General features: G+C 40.8%; 1 protein-coding gene across 11 annotated transcripts in view; it reads left to right on the top strand.

The window, feature by feature from the left end:
* Positions 1-18,711, top strand: part of DMD (dystrophin) — a 2,324,635-nt gene that overhangs the window by 2,082,002 nt on the left and 223,922 nt on the right. For all 11 annotated transcript variants that reach the window (XM_045994540.1, XM_045994546.1, XM_045994545.1 and 8 more), the window contains one exon: positions 2,081-2,159. In XM_045994540.1, coding sequence (XP_045850496.1) covers positions 2,081-2,159 — 79 coding nt within the window. The remainder of the gene's footprint in view (positions 1-2,080; positions 2,160-18,711) is intronic.

The raw sequence follows: 18,711 nt of genomic DNA, 5'->3' as shown, positions 1-18,711 counted from the left end.
TCCACTCAAGTCATGATCTCAGATGGAGCCCCACATCAGGCTCCACACTCAGCATGGAATCTGCTTGAGATCCTCTTCTCCCTCTCTCTCTGCCCCTCCCCCCACTCATGCACACATTCTTTCTCAAATAAATAAATATTAAAAACATATTAGCCACTTTTTGTCACATTTATTGCCTTGCCCTCAATAACCTATTCCTCTACATATGTTAATCATAAAGCAACAGAACAGTAGTTGCTAGCATTCATTCAGTAACCACCATGTGAAAGAAAGCAGGCCAAACACATCACATGTCCTAGCTATTTCCCACAAAAATTCTGTGAGTTATGGCATATTGTTGCCCCATTTTACAGATGAGGAAAGTTAACAATAGAACAATATACCCAGGGGCATGTAGAGTGTAGTCAATGTCAATACATATTCTGATATATTCTCCCATATCTGTCTGTCTCTGTCTGTCAGTCACCCATACACATTAGTTTGTTCAACCAGTCATTAAACCTTTGTTACCACTTACCGTGTTCAGGGTTCACGGCATCCTGCCAGGGGAAGCATAGAGCAAGAGAGGTAAGCACAGAATGGTCCCAACTATCAAGGAATCCACAGTGCATTGTGGGAGATGCTCATGTCCACGCAACTAAAACAGATGGTAGGATAGAAGTGCTCCAAGTAGAAACCATGTGCTGTGAGGATGCTGAGGAAGCAATCACTTCTGACCCTGGGGGACTCAAAAGGAGGCATATAAACATAGGAAAGACCCGAACTGGAAGAGGAGAGGGAGAAGAGCAGTCCAGAGAGGAGGAGCAGCAAGAAGTCCTACAAGTGTTACGCTGCATGGAATATGGCAGGACGGGCAGGTTGAGTTTGGCTGGTAATGCAGGGTCATATGACTGGGAAGGAGGTTTGAAGTGTTCTTCATGCTTTTGTGAGCGTAACAGTGAAGCAAATCCTGTGCTGTTCGGAACTCCACATGCTTTGCCAAATATTCGGTCCCAGCAAAGATGGGCAAGGCTAGGAGAAGGTAAAAAAGGAAGATTGTTCTCAATCTATGTCAGGCCCTTGACTGATAGTGCAAGGTCGGAGTTGGCTTTAGACCAGACTACCTGAGCCAGATTTCTGATCCATTTAATACTCATTTTATCTCCTGGGAATTATCCACACCATAGGAGCAAACTCACTCGAGGTTTGCTGGCTCTGGGCAAGAACTGATCAACCCCCTTTTTAGCATGGGCTTTTCAGAACCAAATTAAGATCCAGATTTATGGAGCCTACAGACCTGGGGCCACCACTAATATCCAGTTGGCAGAATGCCAGATGGCAAAGTATACCATTTCAACTGTAAAATTCTTCCTTTTTCCCCACCCAGAATGGAAGTCACTAAGCTATCAGGACAGTATCCATGTATTACAGAAAAACCTAATAGAGAAAAAAAGAGTGGTAATTTTTATCTCATGCCACCTAAAGATATACTTCCTACTAATTTTCAAGTCTCCTAAAAACTAAAATCTGAAAATTTCTTTGATCTCATTTTCTCCCCTGTAGTTAGTCTGTATTTGAGCCTTGCCTCCACTTCTTTGATACTTGAGTAAAAGTCAACTATTGGTTACTTGTTAATTATCACTCAGTGATCCATCAGTCATCTATACGATTCCAAAATACATGAGTCCAAAACAACAGACTAAGACAAAACATATGCCTTTTCTGTGCTCCTTTAGCCATCGTGTGGAACAGGAAATGACAACCTCCCTAACCTTTGCATGGAAGATTTAGAGTTTGCATTTTCCACGGTGCTCATTGGAGCAGTAGTTCGTTTGTGTCTGCCAATGAGTAGAGTGTTGGGGGGGAAATCTCATTATAACATTATCAACAAAGCAAATCCTTTTTGTTTGGCCTTGGTTTGATAAAAATGGGTCTCGGAGGCCATCTATGGTAAGTGGATATTAAAACCAGGGTTATAAATTGTTACTTTAGTGTTCCAGCTTTTGAGGCCCAAAAGATCTTACTGAAAAGGGTACATTGTTTTTAATAGCTCCTCATTATATGTGATGAGAGAACATCATTTCTCTCCTCTTCCTCCCAGGTGGCTGTTGAGGACCGCATCAGGCAGCTGCATGAAGCCCACAGGGACTTTGGGCCCGCATCCCAGCACTTCCTTTCCAGTAAGTTGCTGTCACCTTTCATTGCTTAATGTCTTCATTGCATCTTTGTAGCAAAGAATGAAGAGCTGAATTACAATCATCTCTGCCAAGTGCACTGGAGGCGTAAATCATCCTGAAATACAACTTGGTGGGGGGGGGGGGTAGAATCTAGAGGGTTGTGAGAGGAGGTCTGATTACATCATTTTGTCCAGTCTTCAGCTAACGCCTAATTGTTTCCTGCAGTGTGTTCTCGAGTGCTAACTTTGGTAATATTTTTGAATCTTTAGTTCTGCTTATAGCGGTTCACTTCATAAGCTGGTAATTAGGATACCGTGTAATTATGACGGGATCATTCAATATGTGTTACTGGGAATCTATAATTCTTTATCTCTGCGTAATTCATTAAATACTTTCTGCCTCCAAGTTGGAAGCTCAGTCTGTTGGGTTTCCTCCCCCTAACTATTCTCACGGTTCTTTTATCCTTGACCAGTCTTCATTCTCTTTATGTTAGCTTTACTCCTTTATTGATTATATTTGTGTCACTAGTTATATTATTAATATATATTATTGATAAATATTACATATTTTATAATAAATACTGAAAGTAACAGCCTTAGGTAATGGAGGGTTTACCATTGGAACATCCTATTAATATAACAGTACATATTAAATTGTCAAGCTCCTGTTGTCCTCTGATTGATGTTATTAATTTCTACCACTCTTCCTTTGATTACAAAAGTATAGATGTTGAGGGGTTTTTTCTGTTTAAAAAGCCATATTTCTACCACATGGAGTTTAACATCTGCTAACATTTTGTCATAGTTCTTGTCATACATGAGTATGTATGAGGGCCTAACCATCATTTTAAGGCAATTACTTTGTGCCTGACAATGTTACAAATAGGAACTTATTTAATCCTCATAGCATGCTCTGAAGTAGATGCTATTATTATAACCATTCTAAAGATGGGGGAAATTGAGGCACACTCATACAGAGATTGACTGACAGCCAGGATTCAAACCCAGGTTGGTTCCAGAGTCTGTTCTAGGCACAACACTGGACTGTCGTTTAAATTTATGTGTCTTATAGACAGGAAGTATTCTGTATGATTGCCCTTCACCCTCCTGCCACCTTCTTTTATTGTCATTTTATCATTCTTTCCTTTGTTTTCCATTTCCCATAGGTTAAGAAAGAGATCTTTACTCACTTTTTTTTAAAGATTTATTTATTTGAGAGAGAAGGAGCACACATGCCCAGTAAAGAAGGACTGAGGGAGAGGGAGAGAGAATCTCAAACAGGCTCCATGCTGAGCATGGAGCCTGACCTGGGGCTCGATCCCATGACCCTGTGATTGTGACCTGAGCCAAAACCAAGAGTCAGACGCTACTGCACCACCAAGGGGCCCCTTTGCTCACATTGGTTCTTGTCCTTTAGAACAAAAATTCCTAAAAGGCGATAGTCCTGTCTTTTTGTTATACATAGACAATGTATTAAGTAAGAAATTGTGTTACGTTCTTGACTGGGTCTAACCTTACTATCAGCATGCAGTCGTTATTTGGACAATATCGCACATGCTTAGGATGAGCAGAAAGGAGGGGCAGGTGAAAGCTATGTACACGATCAAATGGAATTGTCGTTTCTAGGAGTACCTCTAGGATAATGATGAGGCCTGCATATTTTGTCTTCTGTACTTATCCAAATCTCTGGTCTGCTAAAGTCACCTTGGTGACTGCCACTCTACTGGATTTCATTGAGATTAAACGTGATAACATATTTGTAAGCGACTCAGAAGCCATAAACAAAAATATCACTCTTATGAATATTAATTACTCCTCAGACGCCAGGTGTATTCATTCATCCTTTATTCTGTCTGCCTGCCCCACCCAAATTCCCATGTCTTCCCCATTAAAACTTTGTTTCAGAAAATGATATGTTATTTAATCCAGGTGACGTAAAGTTTAATGTGTACTTCTCCTGTGTTATTTGCATTTTAATAGGGTGAAAAGCCATAAGTCTGAGGAATGACTCTCTGTTGGTTGAACGTCAGCCATAATCTCTGACTTGTGAGGGAAGAACTTTGAAGGGCCAGGTGGAGCATCTTTACACCTTTTAAACAATATCACACCAGTGCCCACTTCCAGAAAGGTCAGGCTAATAGACACAGACACTCAGAATGACACTCATATACCTGCTTAAATGGAGCCAGCCCTAGGAGTCACCAATTTCTTACTCATGTGGAATATCAATATATGCTTAGAAGCTTTCCTTGTGAATATCAAAAATTACTGGTTTGGTATAAAGGATATTAGAAATAAGATGCAAGACTAAAGACTGAATGAAGACTATTTCTTTGTGTTGCCCTTTTTTTTAATTACAGAAGTAATATATGCCCCCCGAAGGAAATTTTGGAAAGCAGAGAGTACAGAGGAAAAAAAATTACCCATAATCTCACCACTCAGAGATAACCACCATAAAAAATGGACTTCATATACTTTCTGTCTTTCTCTCAGGGGTTGTGTGTATGTGTGTGAATTCAGATTCCCTTCTTTTAAACCAAACAGGAATAAAAACACATTACCATTTTATGACCTTCTTTTTTCCCTTAAAACTGTAATAAAAATATTTTTGTGTATTTAAATATTCCCCTACAGAGTAATTTCTTAAATGGCTGGGTAGTATTCCCTTCTTGGGCTGTGCTGGATTTGCCGAGACACTTCTGAATTACTCAATATTAAAGTCATTTCAAATCTTTCACTATTATATCCAACTTTGTGACTAACATCCTTTGTGCGCCTTTAAAAATATCTCCTACTCTTTCTAAAAGATAAATGCCTAAATGCAGAACTGCTCTATTAAGGGATATTTGCCTTCTTATGGTTTTGGTATGTACTGGGCCATGGACCTTCAGAGACCTGCTCCCGAAACTGGGTACCCATCAAACCCACATTTGAGGCAGGGCATCTCTGATGTCACTTACTTAGTGTTAAAATTGTGTTCTGTGAAAGCAAAACAGTTTTCCCCCTCAAACAAACAAAAACATGTTTGAAAAAAATACCACTAAGGTCATATTAAATAATTTTGAATTGATAGAATGTCTAGTACTTTACTTTCAGGTTACTAGGAATAATAATAGGATTATTTCTGAGGCTAAAGAGAAGTAATGTGAGCCACTAACTGTCGCCCCAAACATGCTCACTGTCTCTCACTCCTTCTTCCTCTATTTCTCTCTCTGTTTCTGTCTCTCTCTCTCTTACACACACACACACACACACACACACACACACACACACACACACACACATTCCCCTTTGAAAATTACATTACCAACTGTCTTTGTGTTTTTCTCAGTAGAGACAGGCAGGCTTTTACTAAATAAAAGTATTCACTGTTTCTTCTTGGTGGCCCAATCTCTACTTGTTCAAGAAGTTGTTCCTTTTAATCTTAGATTTGAGAGAAATGAGAAGAGAAAACATTGTAAAATATGACCCTTATCCATTGCTAGACACTAGCTTACCTTTAATTCTAGCGTTAGTATTCTACTACTTTTTAAAAGATTTTATTTTTAAGTAACCTCTACACCCAATGTTGTTCTCAAACTCATGACCCAGAGATCAAGAGTCACACTCTGCACAGACTGAGCCAGACAGACACCCCAATATTCTATCACTTCTTTTTAAATGATTTTATATATTTATTTATTTATTTGAGAGAAGGAGAGAGCATGCAGGAGGAGGTGGAGAGGGGGAAGGAGAGGAAGAGGGAAAGAACCCCAAGCATATTTGCAGCTGAACACAGAATCCAAGACCGGCTTGTCCCTGGGCTTGATCCCATGCCCCTGCGATCATGGCCTGGGCCAAAAATTAAAGTCAGACACTCAACTCCCTGAACCACCCAGGAGCCCCTCTACCACTTGTAATTGACTTCAATAACTTAAACCAAGAAAATGGAGAAATTGGTAATTTTGTGATTTTTTAAAATCATAAATTTATATGTATACATATATAATATATTATGTTTATACGCAATTTCGAATCACACTGTTAGCATTAATACATGTATTTAAGTATATTGTAGGGGGGGCACCTGGATAGCTCAGTGGGTTAAGCATCTGCCTTCAGCTCAGGTCATGGTCTCAGGGTCCTGGGATGGAGCCCTACGTTGGGCTCCTAGCTCAGTGGGGAGTCTGCTTATTCTTCACCCTCCGCTTCTCCCCCTCCTTGTGTTCTCTTTGTCTCAAATGAATAAATAAGATCTTTTTTAAAAAGAATATATAGTAAGAAGGTACAGTGCCCATGTCTTCATATGTCAATGATCAAGAAAGTACTATAGTATTTACTGGAATAGTAGTCTGAAAATTGTCCATTTAAAATTATCTTCAGGGGCACCTGAGTGGCTCAGTGGGTTAAGCCTCTGCCTTCAGTTCAGGTCATGATCTCAGGGTCCTGGGATCGAGCACCGCATCGGGCTCTCTGCTCGGCAGGGAGCCTGCTTCCTCCTCTCTCTCTCTGCCTGCCTCTCTGCCTACTTGTGATCTCTATCTGTCAAATAAAAATAAAATAAAATCTAAAAAAAAAAATCTTCAAGAACTTATCTTCAAGAATTTAAAGGCTTTCTTTTTTAAAGGAGATTGAGATCTTTTTGTGTCAATTTTCTCAGTTCTCTGAGCTTCTAGTTTAAGTTTTACTTCACCAAGGATAACTATATATTTGAATAAAGGTAGAAACCCTTCTGTAAGAGTGAGAAGAACTTAGAATTGCCTTAATGTTCTACCAGTTCTACAAAATCTTACCATTTTGCAGCCACATGGAAGGAGCTAGAGAGTATTATGCTAAGTGAAATAAGTCAGTCAGAGAAAGACAAATACCATACCACTTAAGAAACAAAACAGAGGGCACGTGGGTGGCTCAGTGGTTTAAGCCGCTGCCTTCAGCTCATGTCATGGTCCCAGGGTCCTGGGATCGAGTCCCGCGTCGGGCTCTCTGCTCGGCAGGGAGCCTGCTTCCCTCTCACTCTCTCTGCCTGCCTCTCTGCCTACTTATATCTCTCTCTGTCAAATAAATAAATAAAATCTTAAAAAAAAAAAAAGAAACAAAACAGAAGGGGTGCCTGGGTGGCTCAGTGTGTTAAAGCCTCTGCCTTTGGTTCAGGTCATGATCTCAGGATCCTGGGATCAAGCCCTGCGTCGGGCTCTCTGCTCGGCAGGGAGCCTGCTTCCCTTCCTCTCTCTCTGCCTGCCTCTCTGTCTACTTGTAATCTCGGTCTGTCAAATAAATAAACAAAATCTTTAAAAGGAAAAAAAAAAAGAAAACAGAAGAGCAAAGGGGAAAAAAAAAGAGAGAGAGAAAAGCAAACCAGAGTTAACAGACTGTTAACGCTAGGGAACACATTGATGGCTACCAGAGGGGTGGTGGGTGGGAGGATGGGTGAAACAGGTGATGGGGACTAAGGAGGGCACTTGTAATGAGCACTGGGTGATGTCTGGAGGTGCTGAATCACTATATCGTACACCTGAAACTACTTTAACACTGTGTATTAACTAACTGGAATTTAAATAAAAATGTAAAATAATTTACCAGTTCTTGAATACCCCAAAGTAGCATTTTCCAACCATATTCCTCAGAACATTAATGCTCTGTATGATGTTATTAACTCTTCCTTGAAAAAAAATCATTTTGTGGTCAATAAGATTGGAAAAACAGTAGCTTATAAAGGTAAGAAATTTCTTTTTTGTTGTTGAAATTGTTGAGATTTTACTCTACATGGAAACACTAAGAAGAGGATAAAATCAGTAGCTCTTCTCCGTACTTACGTGACTAGGGAAGTCTTTTTCAGGCATACCAATTAACTTCTCACTGAACGTGCCATGAAACATAGTATAGGAATCTTTGCCCTAAAGTGGTATTTGCCAAATGGTTTAATGATGAGAACTTTCTGCTGAAGACAGTAAGAACACGATCCAATTAAAAAGAAAATGAGTTATTTATAAGGCAGAAGGGTCAACTTTCTCTTTCCTGAGGTTTCTGGCTCCCACCCCCACCCCAGGAGTCCCCTATGCTGTAGAATTTCCTAACTGGAGAGAGGCTTAAGGGAGCGTCTATATGAGTTGTTTTCAAAGTACTCATTAGTGCATACGAAATCAATTTAATGACTTGCAACCAACAATTTTTTAATGGGATGGAAGGGATGAGAAAATATCAGAGTACATTTCACAAGCAACATGAAGTCTTGTTTTGACACTTTGGTTTCAGTTAGGTGGGTGTGTGTGCACACGCATGCATGCATATGTGTGTGCTACAACAGAAAGCAAAATGCTTTCCTTTTGTGGATTGCAGTCCAAAAGATTTGAAAGGCACTGAATTACAACACCCCTACCTTTATTTTTACAGAAGACAGAATATGTGCAGAAAGATAAAATGACATCACCAAGGTCACACACGTGGTTGTGATAGATGTGGGACTGGAACCCAGTTTCTGGACTCACAAGCCAGGTATCACACTACCTTACCCATTGACAACACTGAAGCCCACAACCATCTAGTTCATCTGATATTCCTGCAGATTTCTCTCTTATGTTTCTCTTGGCCTGGGCCATACCATGTTGATTTACAGAGCCTGAATTTTCTCTGAATGCCTCTGGGTCAAGTGTTATCTCACTCGGGATATTGGTTAAGACTATAGCCTTTGGAACTAGGCTGACAGGGTTCAAGTACTGGTCAGATACTCCATCTCCTTATCTTCATCTGTAAAATGGGGATAATAGTAACATTTTATCAAATGTAAGACATATTCCCTTGCCACAATTATAAAAGTCCTGAAATCAGAATGTATCTAATGTCCAATGAGGTTTTGAATTCAATAAAATATGGTAACATTGCCTCATAGGGTTATACTGAATAACCAATAGTTACTGTATGTATGTATATATATACACACACACATCTGCTGTGTGTATATTTTATATAAAATATATAGAACAGGGTCACCTAGGTTGCTCAGTCGGTTGAACAACCAATGCTTGATCTCAGCTCAGGCTTTGATCTGAGGGTCATGAATTCAAGCCCAGCACTGGGCTCCATGCTGAGTATTGGAGCCTACTTAAAATAAATAAAATATATGGAACAGTACCGGCACATAGTGATATATAAGTGATTGCTATTAGCATTAGTGTCGTTATCATTCTCAACTTGACAGTATAAGTTTATATCTGCCTATTAGAGTCAAACTAGATGTGAAAGTATCATTCTTTTTTTTTTTGTCTTTGATTGTGTGTAACTAGTTCCTCTCCCTCCAAAAGATGTGAAAGTATCATTCTTTTTTTTTTTGTCTTTGATTGTGTGTAACTAGTTCCTCTCCCTCCCAAAGATGTTTTTCATGAATCTAATCTGAAAGGGCAGAGTTTTTCACAGTATACAAATTCAATTGTTATTTGTACAACTAATGAATGGTTGAGTAATCGATGAGCAGACACTAATCTCTGCTAGGACAGGGACAGGATGGGTTTATATTCTCCAGCATCTAACATGGTAACTGTACTTGGTAGATGTTCAGTGAAATCATTTACATAGTGAATTATGTTTTATATCCAAAAGAAGAAGTAAATTTCCTCCTGACATTGCTAATACACAGTGGCATGAGATTTAGCATAGTGACAATCACATAGTAGACACTCAATAAATAATGTGACCTTTCGTGTTGCCTCTGAGCAAGGACTAATAACATTCAGAACTTGACATGGTCCTTTTCATAAAACTCTCCTGTGCCGTATAATATATTAAGGAAAAAAAATCAGACTTCACAATTACAGTATGATCACAACTCTATTAGAAAATAAAAACAACAGAAGGGGACACCTAACAACAAGACTAAAAAACATCAGAATGCAAAGAGCTATTGCATTTTTTTAACTTTTGCAGTTTTTTTAATAATAAATGTGTGTTAGTTTGATAAAGGAAAAGAACAATAATAGTGAAGATTTTCATTCTCTAGCTTTTGACCCACTAACCTCTTATAGTCTTACCCTCTGTTGATGTCTATGGAACTCTATAAGACAAATTTTCTTTTTACTGTTTGTTCTGAATTTAAAAGCTATGAGTTTCATTGAGTGATCTTCTTGTTCTCAGATTATGAGACACTGTAAAACGAAAGAATTGATCACTTATTTCCTGCAGGCTTTATCCTCTTAAGTGCCTTAATCAAATCCCTGGTTAACTCTTTGTCTCCTTAAAACAATCCAAGCATTTACAGTTTCCCCTTGCTACATTGGACTTCGGAAACAAAAATTTGTTTCCATTTTGAGAATTACCAAACCTTCATCCCTGTATCCCCACACGCCACAGCCTCCTCCCACTCACACACTTAATAAAGAAGATTGGGGGGGGGGACTTTAAGCACATCTAATAATTGCTGACATTTCACTTAACAGTGCTCCAATCTATGCTACCATTGTCCTCAGGGGATGGATGAATTTGAAATACAAGTAGGCTAATAATTTAAAGCTTCAAAGAGTCTTAAGGAAGCCATTGTTATAAGTCAGGGAGAAGCTTGCAGCTACATTGTGAGATGATTTTCAACCTAAAGCCTCCTTATCAGGAAAAAATCTCAGGGCAAAATAATTTGGGCCAATTTCTTCAGCAGTCACATGCTGTCTCAAGTGTTGGGAATTTGGGACAAATGCCTTGTAACTTATCAGTGATGATGGTAACAGCTCCATAAGTTCAAAGGTAGCCTTCCAGAGACCCACAAGAAGTAGACACAGTGATAATAATTAAACTTTTCTCAAAACCAATTTCTGTGGCCGTTTCTCCTTGAGCTCAAATTTATATTCTTTTTTTTTTTCCATTTTATTTATTTTTTCAGCATAACAGTATTCATTCTTTTTGCACAACACCCAGTGCTCCATGCAAAACGTGCCCTCCCCATTACCCACCACCTGTTCCCCCAACCTCCCACCCCTGACCCTTCAAAACCCTCAGGTTGTTTTTCAGAGTCCATAGTCTCTTATGGTTTGCCTCCCCTCCCCAATGTCCATAGCCCGCTCCCCCTCTCCCAATCCCACCTCCCCCCAGCAACCCCCAGTTTGTTTTGTGAGATTAAGAGTCATTTATGGTTTGTCTCCCTCCCAATCCCATGTTGTTTCATTTATTCTTCTCCTATCCCCCTACCCCCCCATGTTGCTTCTCCATGTCCTCATATCAGGGAGATCATATGATAGTTGTCTTTCTCCGATTGACTTATTTCACTAAGCATGATACGCTCTAGTTTCATCCACATCGTTGCAAATGGCATGATTTCATTTCTTTTGATGGCTGCATAGTATTCCATTGTGTATATATACCACATCTTCTTTATCCATTCATCTGTTGATGGACATCTAGGTTCTTTCCATAGTCTGGCTATTGTAGACATTGCTGCTATAAACATTCGGGTACACGTGCCCCTTTGGATCACTATGTTTGTATCTTTAGGGTAAATACCCAGTAGTGCAATTGCTGGGTCATAGGGTAGTTCTATTTTCATATTCTTTACAAAGACCTAGATTCATTTGCTTCAGAGTAAGCTCAGTAACAAAGTTTTGCATCTTCTGCCCTCTGTATCCATTTATATGGACACATGAGAAAGCTTTGGAAAGTTCTCTGTTTCTTCTGTGGGAATTTGTATACTGGAGCTGGCTTGGACTGGCCAGAAAGAGCCAGTTGTTAAATACACAGCAATTGCGAGCTGGTTGTTAAACTGACCTTTGGTAGCTTGAAATCAGCCATAGTGTGACTATAGACCCCACCAAAATTGGCAAATATGGCAAATCAAGACTTGTTTTTCATTTTTTGTGTGTGTAGCTGGTTTACCAGCACAGCGCCAAATCAGTGTTATTCCGATTACCCAAAGTCGTGGAGACAAAGCTCAAGATCCAAATATGTATCTGCCTTGAGTTAGGATGAACACTGGTCCTGGTGTGTCTGTCTGGGATGTTCTTGTTTCCAACGGTGAGATTCCTGCACGTCGGGAAATCTCAGTGCTAAATGTATGGGAATGGTCAGTCACCACAGCCTTAAGTAATGTTTCATGGAAATAGATTCTTGTACGAGTAATTTGCCTCCACAGCAGCTCATGGGTAAAGTGGAATGAGAGAGGGAGGATGTGGTGGGGATTATGCTGGTGATGGAGTCAAGCTAAGCAAGGAAGTGGAGATGAACTTTGGCCTGACCCCCCAGGGCACTCTGGAACACACAGCGTGCCACAGAGTTGGCCTCATTTTGAAGGAAGGGAGCTGGATTTTTGTTTCCCCCTGTCAGTCAGGCATTGGCTGTGGATTTCTGGGGAGCAGGGGACAACAGTTCCCATTTCACTGAGGAAGGTTCTCTGAAGCTGAGGCCAATGGACCCGTAGCAATCAACACTCATAGCAACTGGGGATGGGTGCCTCCGCGGGGAAAGAGTTCTGAGGGGGACGCCAACAGCATTAATGTCTCCCAGACTGGATGAAACTACTGTGCTACCCCATGCATAATCCGACGGCGGGGGCCAATAGTGACATTCAGCTTGATCACAACCACCGCTCCGCCACATACCTTCCTGGAGATTAGTCTGGTGACACGGCAGGAACTAAGCAAATGGTTGTTTCTTTCTTGTTTTCCTCATCGTGACGGATTTCTCTGGGCCTCAAGGGGACCTAGGACACTGAGCAGCACCAAAGCGCCGAGCCAGTGTCATGATACATGGGCACTATTTTAGCGGAATGCTGGCTCCGAAAGGTATATTTTTACACTCTCCAGAAAATGAAGGCATTTGTGAGTTTGGCCTAAGGTAACATTTTGTCATCTGTCCCAAAATACAAAGCTTTGCACAACAGAAATGGTGGAATCACATCCCTGTGGGCAAAAATCATTACTTTAGTTTTTCCATTTGGATGTTTTCCATTTTCAGAACACAACCAGCTTGGGATTACAAAACACTTTTTGGTGAGAACTTTGAGGTGAGGATAAAGGCATTTTGTTCTTTTGTAGACTTACATAAACTGTTGCTAATTTCAAAACCATTCTCTTGGGGTGCCTGGGGGGCTCAGTCAGTTGAGCATTTACCTTCAACTCAGGTCATGATCCCGGAGTCCTGAGATCAAACCTTACGTCGGGCTCCCTGCTCAGCGGGAAGCCTGCTTCTCCCTCTCCCTCTGCCCTAGCCCAGCACATGCTTGCTCACTCACTCTCTCTGTCTCAAATAAATGAATGGAATCTTTAAAAAATAAATGAAATAAAATAAAAACCATTTTCTTGAGGGGTGCCTGGGTGGTTCAGTCAGTTAAGTAACTGACCCTTGATCTCAGCTCAGGTCATGATCTCAGATCCTGAGATCAAGCCCTGGGTTGGGTTCCATGCCGAGCATGGAGCCTACTTAAGATTCTCTCCCTCTCCCTCTATCTCTCCCCTGTCCCTCTCTAGAAAAATAATTCTCTTGAATTTTTAAATATACTTTTAGATATCAGCAGTAATAGTCTTCTTGATTTCAGCCTACTGCAATGAGCTTTGTGTCCTTTGAGCTGTAAGGAATGGGGATAGACTTAGGTGATGAGGGGGACCCCTGGAAACATAAGGGAAGATGGGGAATGGCAGTCTCTGTGAAGCATGTTGCTTCTCTCCTGATGTGCTTTACTGCTGTAGACTCAAACTACCAGAGTATCATAGCTTCCCTCTCCTATCTCCTCTCTACCTTGTCCATATAGTTTCAACTGCCTTGTGACTTCCGTTTTCTTCTTTAGCCCTCTAACTTTTTTTCAACTTCCCTACTTTCGACCATCTAAATTTCTCTATATGTTGCAATCAAACTCTCCAAGAAAGAGCATCTGACTGGGTCACATATATACAATTTGTTTATATTGAAACCAGGCTTTCTTGACTGAGTGATCTAGACAATTCTTTTTTGGGGAGACTGTGCTGTGTGCTATAGGATATTTAACAACATCCCTGGCCTTCCCCCACTCCATGCCAGTAGCACCCTCCCTCTCAGTTGTGACTACCAGAAATGTCTCTGGATGCCTTCTTTTAGAAGTCAGAATTGTCCCTGGCTGAGAACCACTCCTGTACACCTGACTCCTGGACGATGTGTCGCCATGGTATTTGGGTCACATGGAACACTAAGTAGAATGGCCTGTGTGCGAGGGGTCATTTGAGTCTACTTTTTCACAACTCCCTGGTCCCACACAGTGAAGAGGAGTGTCCTCAGCAGACAACCTTCAGCTATCTGTCCTTTGGGGACTTGCTTCAGCTGACTCCCCCAAGCTCACACCCCTTCCAAGGGTAGCTCCCAGTGGTTGCAGGAGGATAAAGACCTGGCCATTTTGGCCTAATGCAGGAGAATTCTAACATTCTACTTCAGGAGCTGCGGTGGGATTCACCAAGATTGTCACTGGGTCTGCAACCTAGCTTGACTTCTCTTGGTCACCATTCCTGCTTCCTTCTCTCTTCCACAGGTGTTGATCACAAGGGCATACCTTCCTAAATACCCTGCTCTTTAAACATTGTCTCAGAGTCTGTTACCTGGGGAACACCATCTGTGAGAAGACAATGTAACTGACAGGCATTTCAAAGAATCTGAGGAAAAGGCATTGTTATGGGCTCATTCTTATCACTGGGTGATCAGATTTACTTTTGCTTTTATTATGAAGTTGATGATTTTGTCCAGTGTATGTAGTGATGATCATTATTTAAGACATCTGACCCTGTGACCTCCATTAATGACTAAGGACTTTGAGGACAGCATGAGATTATGTCAACCTCTTGCCTTATACCTTATGTCCAGCAGCACACATACCAATGACAGACAAGAGTTAGAATGAAGGACAGTCGATAAAATAGATCATAAAAGGAAATGGGTTGGAGTGTAAGCACCAAAAGGGTAAATGGCATGCATTCCTTTATTTTTTTAATGTCACTCATCCAACATCTTGGAGATAAGTACAGGCTATGCCTTGGTTGAATGACTAACTGAGCATGCTGAAGATTATTCCCTCTCTAATACAATAGGAAAGAACTGAGTCTAGTGCCTAGTCTAATGTCTTGGAAAAATTATGAGCATCACTTTATTTTCAGCCAGCTAAGAATTGATTCATTCTGTCATTCAACTAGTCCATTCAATGACCAGTATAGGTCAAACTCTGTTCTAGGTACTGGGGAAACTGCAGTCAATGAAAGAAAAGTCCTCTCTCATAGACCTTCAATTGTAATAAGAGAAGGCAGTCAGGTTATAATAAGTTTGACAGAGAAGAATAAAGCAGGCTTGAGGTGATAGGGGAAGGGAACTTTTTTAAATGGGGTGGTCGTGTGGGTAGCATCTGAGTAGAGAAGTGAGGGAAGAAGCCAGGCAGATACAGAGGGTTCCAGGTAGAGGAAACAGTAAATGTCGAAGACCCCGAGACGTGGAGCAAGCTTAGTGGGGTTTGGGAAACAACAAGGAGTTCAGTAGGACTGAATCTGAGGAAGCAAGATGGTGAAGGGTAAGGAGGTCAGTGAACAACCAAGAGCCAGGTTGGTCTTGACCAAGTCAGGTCTTGTCAACTGTTGTTAAAAACCTTTGAAATTTCTTCCTAAGAAGGGAAGACTTAGGAGGGTTCTGAGCTAAGAAGTGACCCAATTTGATTTACTATGGTGGTAGCCTTCCTTCCTATATTTATTAACAAACACTAGGCATTTGGAATAGGAAGATGAAAAAGACCAAATCCTGGCTTGGGGAGGCTCAAATTCTAAACAGAAGAGAAAGACTTATTTAAATAACAACAACAATAAGAACGTGACCTTTGGTTGTGGTAAATAGGAATGGTAAGACTAGAGTGGAAGGAGGAAATTAATTCCACAGGAAGAGAAATGAGATATTCTTTATAGACTAGTGAATGATGTTCCTGAGTCCAATTTCCATGGAGGGGAGTGCTTACCACACAGCACCAAGGAATTCTCACATACCAGCAGGTTCAACTCAGTTCTGACCCCATTGATCCATAGATAGCATCAGATCCCACAGGTTAAGGGTACAGGCCTATAAGACTGCCCGCCCCCACACCCTACACACTTCAGATGCCAGTCGCAAGCCCAGCTTTTACCAGTGCTTCTCACCAGCCAACTATAGATGGGAGGTTTCCACAACCTCCTCCTTGGACTTCAAACACAGTCACAAATCCAGATTGTTTCCTGTACTTCTTCTGACCCACTGGCTATAAACCAGAAGTTCCTCCTCAGGTTTGATTAAATTTGTTAGAGCTGTTCCCAGAATTCAGAGAAACATTTTACGTCCAAGATCACAGGTTTATGATAAAGGGATAGAACTCAGGAACATCCAGATGAAAGAGATTCACAGGGCGAGGTATGTGAGAAGGGTGTACGGCTGCCATGACCTCTCTAGGAGCACCACTCCCCCCACACCTCCATGTGTTCACCAACACAAAAGCTCTCCAGACCCTGGCCTTTTGAGTTTTTATGGAGGCTTCATTACATACTAATGATGGACTGAATCTTTGGCTATTGGATTCAACCCCCAGCTTCTCTCCTCTCCAGCCTCCCCAGGTCTGGGGGAGGGGTGGAGACTGAAAGTTCTAACCCTCTAAACACAGGTTATATCTCTGGTGACAAGGTTCCATCTTGCCCTTCCAAAAGTCGCCTCATTAACATAACAAAACACACCTTTATCACTCTTCACCCAGAAAATTCCAAGAGTCTTGGGAACTATGAGTCAGCAACTGCAGACAAAGACCAAGTATATATCTCTTATAAAATATATCACAACTAGTGTGAATGCACATTGTCTCTGAGGCTATGTACAAATCCAAGATAGAAAGTATTTCATTTGAGAGGAATCGAGCAAAGAAGGCTTCTCATTGTTTGGCCCTTGATTTCTTTCACTTAGCAAGGTTCACAGGATGTATTCTGATTTGATGAATACCTCCCTTTCCAGTTTTACATGTAGCCTCCTTATAGCCCTTTTGTCCAGAAAAGGGATTTCTTATGTATGTATAATGAATATAAATATAGGTTTTAGAGAGTGCTAATGTTTTAATGAGCTAGAAATAGGCAGACGAGAGAGAATAATTGAAGGATTAGTCAACATGGGGACAATTTGACTTGGAAAGAGAAAATCTGAACAGGAAATGTCTAGGAAAAAAAATTAGAAAAGGAATGGAATGAGCTCATTTGCAATGTGAGTAAAGGACAAAGGGATTTATTCTCAAAAGGTGAAAAGTGAGAGTTTGTGTTGTAGAACTTAATCTAGGCCAGCTATCAAGGGAAAGAGACTGATTCAAAAGCCTTGGTCCAGGAGGTCTGGAGCAGATGTATCTATTAAAGATTGCAAGGGAAGAGGGAAAGTTTTGAACCAAATCTTCTGTTATTCCTGGAGCCCAACACAAAAATTCACCAGAACCCTTGCTATCTTAGGGAAAAATAAAGGACAACAAGGCTTCAGTTCAAGGAGGTCAGATCATTCCTCTCCTGTGAAAAAGCCACACTAATTTAAATAGAAAAAAAAAGATAGTAACTTTAGTCATGTGAAATTTAATTTAAAAATCAGAACCAAGGGGCGCCAGGTGGCTCACTGGGTTAAAGCCTCTGCCTTTGGCTCAGGGCATGATCTCAGGGTCCTGGGATCGAGTCCCACATCAGGCTCTCTGCTCAGTGGGGAGCCTGCTTCCCTTCCTCTCTTTCTGTCTGCCTCTCTGCCTACTTGTGATCTCTGTCTGCCAAATAAATAAATAAAATCTTTAAAAAATCAGAACCAAAAATAGAAATTAAAATGAAAATGTCTTGTTCTAAGTCTTTCTAAAAATACTTAGCTATTTGTTTTGAATTCCTAAGCAATATTCATATAAAATGGTCAAACACCATTGACTCTCATAGTTGCCACCAGCATCAGAATGCCAAAAGGAAGATATGTCTCCTCTCATATTTTACTACTCTGAGAACTGCATAAAATTTTTTGAAGAGACGGGAAATGGTGGCAGAAGGAGAAAGAGGAATTGTTTACTGGAGTCGTTGCCTACACCTGTGCTTATTGTGTACCAATCACTTTAACTCTAGGATCATAGAATGTCATTCGGCTGGTTTCCCTAGGATTCTTCACACTGGCAGTAAGTTAGTTAATGAAATAAATATCCCGATGACTCACCACATGAATGATGATGATGATGATGATAGTGGGGGTAGGAATAGTAATACCAAAAATATGGTGCATTTTGTACCCTTAACACTGAGGAAGCATTTTCCATGCTTTAGCCTATGTCTTCATAGCAACCCTGTAAAATAAGGAGTAAGACCATCTCTCAGAATAGAAAACAGACTGGAGAAGTTTAATGACACATTCAAGTTTACACTTGTAATCATTACAGATGATCAGCTTCAGTGAAAGGGTTCTAGGAACTAGAAAGTAGCAACCTACAAGTCTCAACTACAAATATGAAAGTGGGTAATCCCCATTGATCCTTGGATGACAGCAGAGAATGTGGCGAGTAACAAATCGGGGAGACTGCTGCTTGGGAGTATTTTTCTTTTCTTTCACCCCTTTCGTGTTTTTTGACCCCCTCTCTCTCTCTGTCTACCCTCCTC

The sequence above is a fragment of the Meles meles genome, chromosome X (genome assembly GCF_922984935.1).
Source record: "Meles meles chromosome X, mMelMel3.1 paternal haplotype, whole genome shotgun sequence".
NCBI classification, from domain to species: Eukaryota; Metazoa; Chordata; class Mammalia; order Carnivora; family Mustelidae; genus Meles; species Meles meles.
The sequence above is the reverse complement of the archived record's forward strand: the minus strand, read 5'-3'. Positions and strand labels throughout refer to the sequence as shown.